This window comes from Phalacrocorax aristotelis, chromosome 3, assembly GCF_949628215.1.
Source record: "Phalacrocorax aristotelis chromosome 3, bGulAri2.1, whole genome shotgun sequence".
In the NCBI taxonomy this organism is placed as follows: domain Eukaryota; kingdom Metazoa; phylum Chordata; class Aves; order Suliformes; family Phalacrocoracidae; genus Phalacrocorax; species Phalacrocorax aristotelis.
Genome location: NC_134278.1, coordinates 131,125,537 through 131,140,256, shown reverse-complemented (window position 1 = coordinate 131,140,256; position 14,720 = coordinate 131,125,537). Strand labels below are relative to the sequence as shown.

Genomic DNA, 14,720 nt, shown 5'->3' with positions numbered 1-14,720 from the left:
TCTTTTTTGCAGTATCATTCACAGGCATTACAACATTATTCTTCTTCCACCTCCCAAAGTGAGACAAAACTGCTTTAAAGTTCAAAGACAGCTCCACCTTTTTGTAACACCTGCCGTGTACCACTACAGAATTATTTTTACACGTAGCGTAGCTCCAGTGAATAACTGTAACTGAGAGAAGTGGCCAGTATTTGTAGAAAAACAGTGTCTTAATCCTATCAAAGTGCATTATTATCACATCACCAACAGATCCTCCTGCTTTGTTTGTCTTTGAAGTTTACCATTGAAGCTCAGGTGATGGGAGGAGACCAGACTACTTCCTTCTGGAGCAAAAGCAGCAATAAAAATGGCCTCTAGGTTTTTGGTTTTTTAATTTTCCAAGAACAGGTTTAAATCTTCCAAAACCTCGAAAACCCCAGATTCAAACTTGAGAGAATTTGATTACAAGTTTGCTGCAGAAAAGCCAGTAACTTCTGTGAAAATCTCAGCCATGAAAACTTTTGCAGCTCAAAACCAATTCAAGTATATTTTTTTCAGGATTAGAGATGGTCATTTCATCATAATGGATGATTTTGACACCCTCTTGAAGATGCAGTGCTAGACTGTCACTTAAGACAGGTTCTGTGCTCCTCTGCCACTACTCATAAACACGAATAAATGTAACTTACAATTTATGAAACTCTTACATTGCAAAATGGCCCAGAGGAACAGGAATGTAAGCGAAATCCACATCTACAACTCTGCTGGGTGCAGCAGAGACCTTGATCTTGTAGAGGGAGCACTAGGTGCTGACATGATACCAGCAGATAACTGTATAAAAAGAGATAAAGGAAGCAAATGGCTCACAGACATTGTGCATCATAGGAAGAAGGATCAGAAACAGCCCCAGAGAGTTACACGGCCAAATCCCATTGAAATATGATGGATAACAGGGGCCCAACTTCAGCCTGGAATTTTTTATCTGCTAATCATATTAGTCTGCAGTGGTTCATGCCATCATTTCCCTTCCCAAATACACAGCAATGCCTTTCAGGAACACTAATCTATATGTCATCATCCCTATAAATTGAGCACACCCTCTATATTTCACAGAATCTACAGTCACAGAGCACAGGGCATCATATGGCTGCTTGGGCTTCCTGCGATCTGCTGCTGTTGTGGTAGCCAAGCTCTCCCGAAGAGGAGCAAGGCAATGGGGACTGAGAGAATACAACAAACCAAAAAACCCACATGCTCAAAAGCCAAACCAGGTCACTTCAGCATCTGCCTCCACACGTGGCACACACACGCAAGTCTTTGCCTCCTCTCTGTTCCCACTGCTTTTTCAGATCACGTGAAGTCACTGATTCGTATGTGGTGCTCACCAGGAACGCAACCAGTCTGAACGGACACCAGGTGCAATATGTCCATCAGTTTAAGTTTAGGAAAATCCTTCTAAGGGTCTTTAAATGAGCATTCAAATGATGCGAGGGGTGGGTTTACACTGTCTCCAGTGCAAACAGGAATGGCAAAGCATATCCATGTCCCGGTAACCACAGGCAAGTACAAAAGCTACATTTCACTGTGTTCCGATTTTTAAAGGGCACAGCCACAACCCAGAAAGGTGACGGGAATTTTCTTTTGTCTACCCATGCTAACACTTTTGTAGGATCAGGTACAAGGAGAAAAGGAAAAAAGGGGACTGAAGTGAGCAATGAGTAGAAAAGCGAATGTGAAGAAACTGTCATCAGGCTTTCTCTAATCCTCTTGGATGTAGGTGGGGAACGCCATGCTGCTGTGTCTGCTCAAAGCACTGAGCCAAAGCCTGCTGGAGTCAGTAAGATTATTGCGGGTGACTTCAGCAAATTTTAACATGAGGCTGATAGAAGAGATCAGCTGAACCCACACTGACTTACATGCTTTAGTATTTATTTTTAATGACCTCATTGTTGTCACAATTCTGGTTTTGGCTGGGAGTCTTCCCTAATTTTATATAAATGGCTTGCATGCAATACAGTATAAAGTGTCAAATTCTAAGGAGTATCTGGCTAGAAAACAGCTTGGTTCACAAACTAAAACACTGGCAGCTAACTACTCTTGGTAAGTGAACACATGAGGACAATAACTGTTACTTCCTTGAAAGTTGTTTGGGGTTTTTTTGGTGGGGTTTTTTGTTTGTTTTTTAAACAAAGAAAACAAGGTTTAGAGTTTGGGCCAGCAAGAACACAACAAAAAATTTAATTTTATGTCAAGTTAGACTTGTAAAAATGGAGCCCCGACACCAGTCCAGGCTATTTTATGTGGAAAGAAGGAATATAGCCAGCATCAGGGCAAGCAAGTCTGTCTGTATGTCACTAGTGAGGAATGCAAACAGCATGGCTTTAACATTCTGCAGCTGATCAGGTGGTATCAGCTTCCATCTAAGTTAACTTGAGAGTCCAGCAGAGTCCCATTGCTTCTTTGTTCAACACATGCAAGTCTGTCCTTGCAGGCACCATGGGGGCAGCAGGCTTAGCACAGGTAAGGAAGCAGCAGAGCAGCACTTGCTGCAGCCTGTTCCACCTGAAAACAGCCACTGGGGATAAAGGCAGAAGTTGGGGGAACGCAGGTGTACTGGGGCAGAGCTGGAGCGTGACATGTGTAATGGCAACAGGAGACAACGTGATGGACAGAACACAAAAATAAGTCTCAGCCCCAGCATCATTCAGTTGTGTTCAACTTGAAGGCATGCAAGTCTTTAAACAGACAAGCTACTTAAAAGTCACTCTTCCTCTCCAGGATATTTAAAAATTACTAAAATATAATGGCCCTGCATAAAAGGATAAATAGCAGATTAAGTATTACATTAGGATTTATTTAAAAATTATGATTCTAACAAACAAGCGTCAGAGAAGTGATTGCAATCTCTGCATCAAACAAGATTGAATATCTTACTGGAAATACATATTCTGTTGCACAGTACATAAATGATAATTTTTCATGTTTGCCCAGCAGCCCTTTGAGTTTCCTGTGCCAGTCATCATACTCAGATTAAAACTTGCTTTACTGAGCTAAAGCAAGAAGCTTTTCATAAGAAAGCTTAAATGCTGTAGGAGCCAGCAATTCCCACAGCCCTGCCTTTTTCCCAAGAGAGCCAGGAAAGGAAGAGGCGTCTGTCCCTGGCTGCTCCCCACACAGACCTCCTGCCCCAGGCGAGCAGGCACAGTGGAGGGCCTTCACTGAAACCACTGTAACCAAGCATAGGGCTTTCCTTAATTCCGACTGCATTGCAAAACCATGTAAAACCCCATTATTGAAGAGAAATTAAAACAAAACAAGCAAAACCCAAACCAAACCCCACCATCCCCGCACCCAGCCAAACAAGGGACCCATATAGTCCAAGCTTGCTTGGAGCAGCAGCCCATGGTATCACAATGTGCTCAGCAGCAAGCTGTCTGTATTGCACAGCATCGCTAAAGCAAGCATGTCCAGGACACTGGAAAATCATCACCCTAACAAGTCAGCTCTGTGCTGTAGAAATGAGAAGCCAGCTGTTTTTTGGCTCAGTGCAGAAATAAAGTTGGGGTACATCCAGAGTGACCTACTTTTTCTGAGCAGCTTGCACAAGGGCGGTAGGTGCCCCGCCGTTGCACCCTGTTCCCATGGCTAGGCTACACCGAACGATGGCAAAAGAGAAGCGTGAGGGACCACTAAGAGCAGACATCGCTCACTGACCCTTGCTCAGCGTGCGGAGCCCTAGCTCTGCCCCAGGAGGAGCTCAACCTCGACCACGCACAAGCACAGACCCCACACTGGCAGCGTAATGTGTCCTGCACTGCTCTCCAGATTTGCCTGGAGAAAGCTGGGGAAAGGGGAACTAACGCTTTACTGTTGAGAAGCCTGGGATAACACAGGGACCAGGGCAGAGCCTGCAGCTGGGCAGATGAAAGCTGAGCTGTGACAGGGCAGGGAGGAAGATAGTGCCCATCCCATCAGGCTTTCCCAGGGAAACCTGCAGCGATACCCAAATGCTCCTTCTTCTGCTGTAAGCAAAAGCCTTACAAATTACTTGGCAAAGCAATTTCCCTGCCCTGTCTCCTGGAGATAATGGGTGCCTATAGCCCCAGCGTCCTTGAGTGCAGTAGGGCTGGGGGTCTGCACAGGCATCAGTACACAGCTGCTGGAACAAACTAAAAGCCAGTAAAATGCTAGGAGAATGCCTAGGAACAACATTAAGATAGCAAAATGAAGTTGAAGCTCTCAAGTGCTGGGGAGCTCCCGGATTGCAGGCTGTACACTTGATCCTTTAGCAGTGAACAGCACCAGACTGTCAAAATCCAGACCCTGGCTCCCTCCAAACTGAACATCCCAAAGCAGCAACCTAGTGGGCATGTCACTGTCGGTAGCAGCATGTCCTCTTCTCAGAGAGCACGTGATAATAGTTAATAGCAGTGAAGCAATCAGTTGAAGAGCTCCGAAGTATCTAGGAGGAAATTAAACAATATGCCCCCAAACCTGTAATACGTTTTTAGTGAACCACTTTTCCTTTAAACTGAAGTATTTTCAGCTCAGACCTAAACCTATTGCTAAACCGTTCCTGCCCAGTTTTTCCTAGATTTTTGAAGTGTTCAGGGATTTAACTTTCATCTTCATGAAGCACCAGTTTATATTAAGTAGTTCTGCACAGCCCCACTGTGGGATCTGCTGGGGTCTTCCTGTTTTCACTTCTGTTAAACAATAGGGAGAGCATGCCTTGGGAATCCCCTGAGAGGCCATCTACTGCATTCCCCCAAGGCTCCAGTTTATAGCATTTGCCCCCTGGTTCTCTGGCTTTCAGTTAAACCAGCTGTACCTCGGCATATTTCAGAAAAAAAAACATGAAAATATGGGGAAACAGGGAGAAGAGAAAGAGTAAGTTTTTACTGAAATGAATAAGAACAGTTTAAGGGGAGGTCAATAAACACAAGCAGTGTGATGATGACAGCCTGCTAATCATCACTCCGTTGTTCTCTCCGCCATTAACAAAGCTCCCTTTAGAGTCCGGTTTCCTCAAACCTGCAAAGAAATTTCAATGGAGACACCATGACTCTGTGTCTATATTCTTCTTTCCCCCACGAAGTGCATTTCTGTGCATGCTCCAATTTGTTCATGTGTTTGGTAACTGTATTGCTGGAAGGAAAAAACCCAATTAGACATTTACCACCCAATACGACAACAACTCCTTTCAACCCAGACTAAAGGGGCAGGTTGCTAAATGCTGACAGCTGTCTGTTTTCTCTAAGTATCATTTTTTTGACAGCAGGTTACGAACAGTCACTCTGCTATAGGAGAAGGCAAAGCACTTGTCATCGCTGCTTCTACTCCCATGCGGCCCAAGGGGCTGGACTAGGGCCACAGACAGTGAAGCCTGGGGGAGCTTTCCTTGGGATTCACGGAGCTGGCAGCTCAGGGTAGAAAGGCACTGGGAAACTTCTCAGCTGATGCCCGCTGTCTTGGACTCACACACCTCGTGACAGCTGCTGAGGGGTCACTCCCCAAGTATCACGGTGCTAGAAAGGGGGAATCCAGCTGGGTCCTGCACCTCAGGGATGCATGAGCTGGAGCATGGTCAATAAATTTTCTTGGCCAATAAAACCACTGTGGAGAGTGATGGAGCACCGACGGGCCGAGGTATCTGTCTTGCTGCTTGCTAGAGGGGAAGAAATGGGATATGTCTCTGTTGGGGCAGCAGATACTTACGTCTAGTTCTCATTAAAAATAGATTTATCTTTTTACTCTGAAGTAGACGGTTCATCCTGAAATTTCAGTCCTCCAGACCCCACTTTGATACATGTTAAAAGTATGTTCAGCTTATTCAGAACTGACAAAAAAGCCTATGGAAAAATAAACTATCTTGAGAGTAATTATGAAGCCCAAATCTAATTTGAAGTAGACTGGAAAATAACCCAACTCATAGTTTATATAGTCAACTGTATGAGAATACTGTGTGATTTCACTGTTACTAATAATGAAAAAATACACTCCAGGTCTCGTCTCTTTTAAATAGCCTGGAAAACCATGTTCAGGGTATGGATCACACAGAGATTAAGAATGATTTTAGCAACTCATATTTTTAATGGTCTCATTATAAACTTATTCCTGTAACTCAAGAGATTTTTAAAAAATAATTTTTGTGTTAAAACCTAAGAAATGTGAGGTTACAGGGTAGCAATGCGCTGCTATAATCATTATCGTTTGCCTAGAGTGGCTGCACAGGAGTCTCCTAGCTGTTTTTCAAGTAGAGAGATTAATTTAACCTTCATATAGTTAATCCCCTTCTTAACTCTCATAACACTTTTTTGCATTACCCACAGAAAAGTCACAAGGGTGCCAAGAGCCTACCAGTATTTTTCAAGGCTACATTACAATGTTTACACACTTTGTGTATGGATCCAGAGCAGTTAACATAGCTCCCTGAATTAACAGATGACCAACACTGACCTTTTCCTGTCAGGACACAAAAACTGTGGGAGGCGCAGAGCACTGACTGCCAGGAAACAACCAGCCGGCACTCGGGATGCGAACACACGCTGGCCGAGGCGTGCGCCGAGGTAGGTGTGCAACCCCGCAGACGGTGCTATGCGACACGCTGACTGCGGCTGGGAAACGGACCCCGAAGTCGTGAAATCCAGCGTCTGAAAGCCAGAAAGAGCAGACCAAAGGCCGCCTGGGATGTGTGGACGGGTCTCCAGGACAGCATGTGGGCCTACTCTGCAGTCCCACCAGCACCGTCCCCAGCACCTCTTTTCAAGCCCAGCCCAAGCCCCACATTTGGGCATTCAGAAGAGGGCACTGCAATAACCACCAGTGCCAGGGATGCGCAAGAGCCGCCACCTGCGGCACTGAGCCCTGCGCTGCGGCACACAGGGGTGCAGCGGTGCAAGACAGACCACCCGGCTCCGCCACCGGGCAGAGGCGGCTCACAATCCGTGGGGGAGCCAGCGGACTTGTCCAGAGCCAGGCAGGTGAAACGCAACCTGCAGCCTCACCCCATACCTACAGCGCAGGAGCTGAAGGTCTTCTACAGGTCCCTCTTTCCACCAACTGCAGAGAGACTCTGGGTGACCAGCTGCTGCACGACACTACTTTGAGAGAGCATTCATACAAATTTTTGGGAGTATTCTTGTGAGTGCTAAAAAATCCAGCTTGGGACCAGTGCTCACTTTCCAAAACATCTCAAAGCTCAATGTTCCTATGGCAACTTGGAAGCCTTGAGCTTGCCAGACAAAGTCAATAGTGATGTTACTCAACAAATTTTTTGCAGCCATTTAGCCAAAATAAAAATCAAAACACAGAGCACTCGCATTACAACATGTAATACAATCTAATTTATACTTAAAAAGAAGTAATGAATCATTCTGTATAGCTAATGGTGACTAAAAATTATTAAACGGTTTTAAACATTCATTAGAAGTAGGTATTTTCTTGGCTGCTTAAGAATGCCTCTTCCCCCCACGTACCACCAACTTGGCAGTTCTTAAATGAAGAAAACATTAAAAAAAGAAAAGAATGTCTCCATCTACCTAGCAAAAGTCGAGGAACAGATTTGGAGGGAGAGTATTTCCCTCTGTGAGAGTACTGCAGCTGCTGAATGCAAGGCCCTCTAACATGAGCTAAGTGGCTAGTGGACTGGCAGACCAGGGTTATTTAAAGACATTTATCTTGAGTATCTTTAATTTCAGCCTTATCCATGCACACCACCTTCACTGACTTGTTTGGGGCAGAGATCACAAAACTCCAAGCCCAAAATAGCATAAATTTCTTATTTTAGTAAGGTCTTTAAAATAGCACCTATGAAAGCCTTTTTGGTACATTGCTGAACTTTGAGGCAAACCCCTTGCCTCCCCGATGTCCTCCAGAATTCCCAAGAGCACCCAGGACACCCTGGAGCTCATGAATGAGAAGTTAGGATCTTTTCTGTAATATATTCAGGAAGAAAAACTCACTTTAGCAACTTAACTACGCAGGAGAATTCTGGAGATCCAAAGGTTTTGGTTTTTTTTTTTTTAATCTAGTTGATAATATTTTTAAATAGAAAAGCCTCTCTAATTCTTTTCTCCTACAGCTATGTCATAAGGGGTGCCACAAGGATTTCTGGGGTTAAGACTTCACTTATTTTTGAAGGCAATTACATGAATGTCCTCCCTCCACCTGCCAACCCCGCAGCATCCTCGTACCTGGGGGCGGAGGGCAGGGGACCAGGGCTGCCCGACGGCCTCAGCAAAGCCGGTCTGGCTGAAGTAAAGTAACTCACAGGGGTTTACTCACACAATGTCATGCACCTGCGCTGACAGGCTAAAGCAGGGATTTTAAAAGGCGTTTATGTAAGACTGAAGTATGTTATTCTCAGTGCAGTTACTAAAACACACTCTGGACCGTGACCGAGAGCAGAAGCCCCTGCGGGCCGGACGCAGCATCAGCCTGTGGTGAGCACACCGAGCCCTGGCCACACCGGTAGGAGAAGAAATGCAAAGTCACAAAACTTACACACAGGACGTGCAGGACCACAGCTCCGTGTCTCCTGCCCTCGTTCGTGAAGATGTCATTGGGGAATTCATGGAGAGCTGCAAAAAAGGGGTAAAAAAGAAAGCTCAAATGTTTAATCCGCTACTCAAAACCACCACGCGTACTGTTAAGTAACATAATGAAAAGTCACCCGAGCCCTTCTACTGGGCAGTAGTCCTATGGCTACCACCCCAGCAGCTCTTTGTTTCTCCTCCCTGTTAGTTTAGCTTAACTTTTCCTCTGGCAATTACAGCCTTTCCCTGAATATTTACTGTGTAATTTGCTTCTGAGGCAACCACAACATCGTGTACCCAATAACACCTTAGGGATGGCAGATAAATCCAGAGAGAACAGCACTGCACTCTCCTGAAAATGTTCAAGGGAAACAGCATTATACAGAGTAGGTGGCGAAGGGTCACTCTCACCAAGCACTTCTGACTTACCGTTTTGTACCCAAAATGGATGGATAAAATCTGAGCCCTGAGCCCCTGGCACCACCTCCCCTTTGGTAGGGCACAGGGAACATGTACTCATCTCCATCAGGACCTAATGCTCTCCAGACCTGCAACAACTTCCCCCAAGTGCCCTTCCCAACAGCAGGCAAACCACGTTTCAGCTGTTTTCATTCTTTACCCTGCCCTGGTGTCTCTCACTGTGCTCACTGAACTAGTAACAGCGTCAAGATACCAGACTTCCCTGTACAGCAAACTCTGAGAGTAACCTGCTCTGTTAGATAGCCAGGCAGTGGCTGAAAGGGGACGCAGTCCAGGACAGGGGCAGATTCAGAGATTTCAGATCAAAATGAATCCTTTCTCTACCCCCAGACTCCTCAGAGATATCCTCAACATGAACAAGACATCTGATGTATGGTGCTAGTGATGGAAACAAGGTTTTGACCAAGATATCAAGCATCTGGGGACAAAAAAAACCAAGGGTGCAACTCTTTGGAGTTGCAAAGATTTCCATTAAGAAGGCTTAGTGTTACTGCAAAGCCCCACGAGCTGTAACCGTGCACGCAAAGGCAAGATGAGGTCCTCCCAAAGACAACGGTTCAACAGGCCAACGTGTGTCTGAAATACTGGCGGCAAGTTTTCTGTGAAGGAGCCACGATATGCCCTGTGCCATGAAAATGGGTGAGAGTTCCCACCTTCCCCGCATGCTCTTGCTCTGCCCAGCCAAAGGCCATCAGGTAGTCTGCGTAAAATGGCGAAGCCTGTGGGCCAGGCTTCATCCACAGATCCGTGGCAAGGCAACAGCTATTGCCCACATAAACGCAAGGATGGCTTTCAAGGACTGACTCAGCACGGCCTGTATGTGTTCCCAACAGCAGCTTTTTACCTGCAGCAAACTCAAAGGCAAGGCCGTTACTCCTCCAAATGAAGGACACACGCCTTCACTCTGCCGTAAGGCTGTAGGACTCGGGCAGACTCGGTGGTCTAATTAGCTTCAGAAAGAGCATCTGTTGGTAGTAGTGAACCATGAAGAAACTTCATGCTGAAACAGAATTATTTCGAATAATGATATGACAGAGCAAGGAAAAAACCAGCAGCCCAAATCAGCTGCTGTTTCTCTCAGTGAAGGTGCCCACTGGCAGGGTAAGCAGATCCAGTTTCTGACCTCACTGATCTCATGACCACAATCTCCTCAGCGCTCTACAACACCTTGCTGTAGCCCAGCTCACACAAAAGAAAGAAGGCATTCTACATAGTCAGAAGGTGACATGCTAAAGACGGTAACCCCCCTCCAATTCCTTCCGCCGTCTGAAATGACGAGGTGGCACATTTTGCAAACAGGCAGAAGTACTTTTACCACACGGCATGTTATAAAACGGTGGATTTCATTCCCCAGGGATGCTGTGACAGGCAACAAAGTAGGAAAGGCCCAGAAAGAGATCCTCCATGGATTATTGTCTGTCGGTGATATTAAGCGTGGTAATCTAAATGCAAACTCCAGTCACTGTAACCCCATCTTGAGCAGTCAGCAAGGGTATGCATGGGCGGAAGAACTGATCTGTACATGCTCTGCTGCTTACACTTCTCCCTAAGCATCCCCTACCAGTCACTTCCAGAAGCAGGATGCTGGGCTAGGTGGCCATTATGTCAACTTCCTAACTTGAGCAGTTCTCTAAACAATCAGGAGAGGAGAAAGGGACATTTTGAAATCTGCGCCGAGAGGTGATGGAAGCAGAGCCGTGACCTACCTCCTGGTTGCTCAAGCATTCACGCTTTTGCCCCCTTCCTCTTCCCAGCAGAGAACAGCACCAGCTCCAAAGTAACGAGCTTGCACCTAGAGGAGAGTTTGCACTTCACCTTGGCTTTATCACCCAGTTTAAGTCCAACAGAGTTATAAACTCTTAGACATGACACACTAACAAGCAACCAGGACAGATGACGGCCCACTATGCCAACGCAGAAAACAGCGCAGCAAATTAGTGTGCCTTCATTAGAGCAATGTATTTTTGTTAGATTTGCGGTTCTCTTTCCAAAGTCAAGCAATCAGCATAACAGTTGAGAAGAGCACGCAATACAGTCAGATAACCTTTGTTGCAAACATGGTGTTGCAAGTCATTTAAAGACAAATTACTTCCATTTACTAAATGCTTTATTACCGTTCTGGATGTTAATTGGATTACAAAGCATGTAAAGACAGTCTGCCAATTAGGTTGCAGGAATGACTTTTGGTTATAAACTGAAAAGCAAGTGTGAAGATGATGTTCTGGCATTTCAAGTGCTTCTCTGTAATTCCAGATTTGAATTGCTAAGTAATTACTAAAATAATGGCTTTCTTCTAATGGTCAGTTCTGCACATTCAGCCTCAGGTTGGAAAAAAAACCAAGCCGCGTTTTTTCTGGCTTTCACATCACTGTCATTAATAAAACCCTAGCAATTGGAATTTAATTAGCAATTCCATAGATGATTAAATGGAAAAAGAACCCAGCTCACTCTCACAGCTTTGTGGCCTCTGAAGCAATAACTGAACAAAAGGTAGCTATGTCTTAATTTTGTTACTAACACAAGCAAGGGCTCCACCCTGGCACTGTATCTGAGGAGGAAAACATTCTTCCTTACGTAAGTGGTCTTTTGACCAAAGACTCCTGTTAAGACTGTAATTACTTGTATCCCTATGCATTGGTTAACGTTATAATGAGTGTGTAGTTGCTGACTGGGGCTGAGGCGACATGACAAGAGTCCTAACAAACTAGTGGGACCTACAGGAGCAGTACAAGCACCACCTTTAAAATTCATCTTCTAATGAAATAACACCAGCAATACATTTGAACGCCTCACAAATAGTGCCAAAACCACAGATACGGCCACGGAGACACGGCATCGCACCACAGCTTGCCGAGACGTCTGGCGCGGCAAGCCAGCATCGGCTCGCGCCTGACGTCGCCCACCTGGGACCGGGCGCAGCAAGGCCGCCATCTGCCCGTGCCCGTGCCCAGCCGGCGGGCGGGGGGGGGAACGGGGTGGGGTGGCAGCACCGGGGCTGCCAGCACCTCCCAAGAGAAACGCCAAGTGCCCGAACTGCATGCGGAGCAGAAGGTTTTGGCCCTTCAGGAGGACTAGCAATGACTTTTTCTAACAAATCAGGATTCACCTGCCAGGAGTTGGAACTGTTTTCTTCCAAAGCAGAGCTAGTGCTGCCAGGATGCCATTCACCCTCCCACCCCCAACACATGTACTCTGCCAGATATACACAAAGCTGCCAAAAACATGCTTAGGTGTGCAAGCTAAAGAAACTAGTCAGACAGGTACCAGCACAAAGACAGGAGTTAAAAAAAAAAAAACACCAAAACCCAACACAAAACATTATGGAAGATGTAAGACAATGAAGTTAAAATAGCTGGAAAGGATTCATCTTTCCTCAGCAAAATATCATCACGTGAAAACCAAATGTTTTCACGACAGTATGGTTTAAGAAACGTTCCTCACCATTCACCAGACCATAAGACATCGCAAAGGAAACATGGGGAGGCATGCTTTTAGCAATCTGCAAAACGGTTTGCTAACACACACACAGAGACATATGCTCCCCTCTCCCTCCTGCACTCCCTTCTGCAGCTGCCTAGGAGATTTTACCATTACAATCCATAACAGACAGAGACGATGAAAATCCAATCCCTTTATCAAGAGTCTCTAGGAGGTTCAAGGAGAGTGAAGTGCACCTAAGGTAAAAGCATACAGAAAAAACATAGTATATAAATAGAATAAGCTTATTGCTACTGGCAGAGATGGGGAATCCGAGCCATCCTTTCTGTGCACAGCAGAAACATCTAATCTTCCCTCAGGTTCAGGTTCCTACCCTGCCACGCAGTAATGAAATGAACTTTCTTATTTGAGAAAAATCTAAGGTGTCCATTGCTGCATCCTCTATGACATCCTCTGAACACAAACGCTTTTACTGGCTTACATTTGAATGTATGCAATTATAAAATAACGTATGCAAATTTGAAATCTGCTGCATTTTTATTTGATGTATCAGGTGCAGATGAGCACAGATAAGAGGAGAGCTTTGCAAAACACAGGACTCCTTTCTGAGAAGAAATAAAGGGTGTTGCTGGAATACCACTCCAACAACAGCTGCCCTATTTAGCTAGTATAAAAGCTCATACAGTTTGTTATTTTGCTTAAAAGAGTCCTCAGCTTTTGTACAGAAAATAGGGGCAGATTTTGCCAGGCTTATTTTGATTGCACCAGGAAAAAACCAACCACCCTGTCAATGAACCTAAACTCAAAGAATTAAAGATTTCTGCCTAATTGATCCACTCTTGTCCTGCAGACTTTGAAGTTATTGGGCCTGCAAACTGCAGAAGGGCAGGATCTTCACACAAACTCGGCACCTCCACAGACATTTTCTGCATAGGCATTAGGTAAAATGCTAGCTGCCAAGATCAGGCCCGTACCCTTGCAGCAGCACTGCAGCATCCAGGGCTGACAGCATTTCTACTGCAGACATGTGAATTCCAGCCTTCGGGTGCACGCACCTCAGTTTTAGCTACCAGTGAATGAGAGGTTTGTTCTCAGAAAACAAAGCACAGGAGTGTGCAGTGCAACACAATGCTTTTTTTAGGGTACAGTTTAATCTCGTACAAGCACCTTGTAAAATTACTAGTAAATATTAGGATTATTCTAATTTGGAAGTAACTGGAACTAGATGACTATTAGCAAGGCATGAATTAGCTTTGTAAAAGAAGCTAAATAATAAAAGAGCAGATCAGCAGAAGGTGTAAAAAGTTGTGCTCTTACATTAGCTGAAGGCCCAAGAGCAAGACTTCAGACATTTGGACAGTAGCAGCTGCTGTGCAGAACGGGGCGCCTGCACCTTTCGAGAGTGGGGTGTATGACACCTACCGCAGCCCATGGCACAACCCCAGTAAGTACAGCGCAGCAGCGGACCTGCTGCTGCTCGCTCACACAACAGCATTCACAAGCATATCGCAGTACATACCCCCTCGCCAGACTTAGAGGAAAATTTTGTATTCACGCTTGACAGGGGAAAGTTATTTTAGTCATAAAACAATGAGTTGGAATAAATTCTTGTCCTTTTATTCTCAATCAGTGTGCGATTCATTAAAATTGGAACCCTGTTCAGCCTTGGCTTTAGCTGACTTACAAAATAATCCGCATTACCACTCTGTTCAGAGGATTTGCTGGCACAATACAAATTTGCCTCTGTTCTGCACAGTCAAGCTACTCCAGGCAGTTTGCACGCCGTGCCAAGGACAGATGTGCAGAGGAGATGCTGCTGTACCATTCTTCTGGATGGCAGCAGGAAGTGTCACCCTTTCAAAAACTTTTTCCCTGCCACTCCATTCCCTCTCCTATTTAATGTTTCCACCTTTCCAAAAGGATTCTTTTTGAAAAAAAGACACCCAACACTGTACTGGATCAATACTTCTCAAAGCCACAACTTACCCATATTTTTAAAATAAGTCTTTACATTGCTGTCCAGTGTACCTACTCTAGGGATAAGAACACCCTTGGGAAATCTGCCATAGGTTTCATAGCAGGAAAAACTGAGGGTGTTCAGCCTAGGCAATGAATTATCAGCAAAGAAAACTGTCAGAAATTTAAAAACTCTGTTCATTTTCTCACACTGTCCCCTTAATTCTTTCATGGCCAAAGGTAAGTCACGTCAGTGCTAGGCACTGCAACCCCGAAAGCATCCAAATACCTCGTAGGAAGAGGCTCAGCCTGTATTTCTATACAGCTTTC

The 14,720-nt window shown here is 45.2% G+C and overlaps 1 protein-coding gene across 3 annotated transcripts in view; it reads right to left on the bottom strand.

The window, feature by feature from the left end:
* Nucleotides 1-14,720, bottom strand: part of LOC142055585 (sodium/potassium/calcium exchanger 3-like) — a 273,389-nt gene that overhangs the window by 166,437 nt on the left and 92,232 nt on the right. For all 3 annotated transcript variants that reach the window (XM_075089713.1, XM_075089697.1, XM_075089698.1), the window contains exon 3: nt 8,485-8,561. In XM_075089713.1, the coding sequence (XP_074945814.1) occupies nt 8,485-8,561 (77 nt within the window). The remainder of the gene's footprint in view (nt 1-8,484; nt 8,562-14,720) is intronic.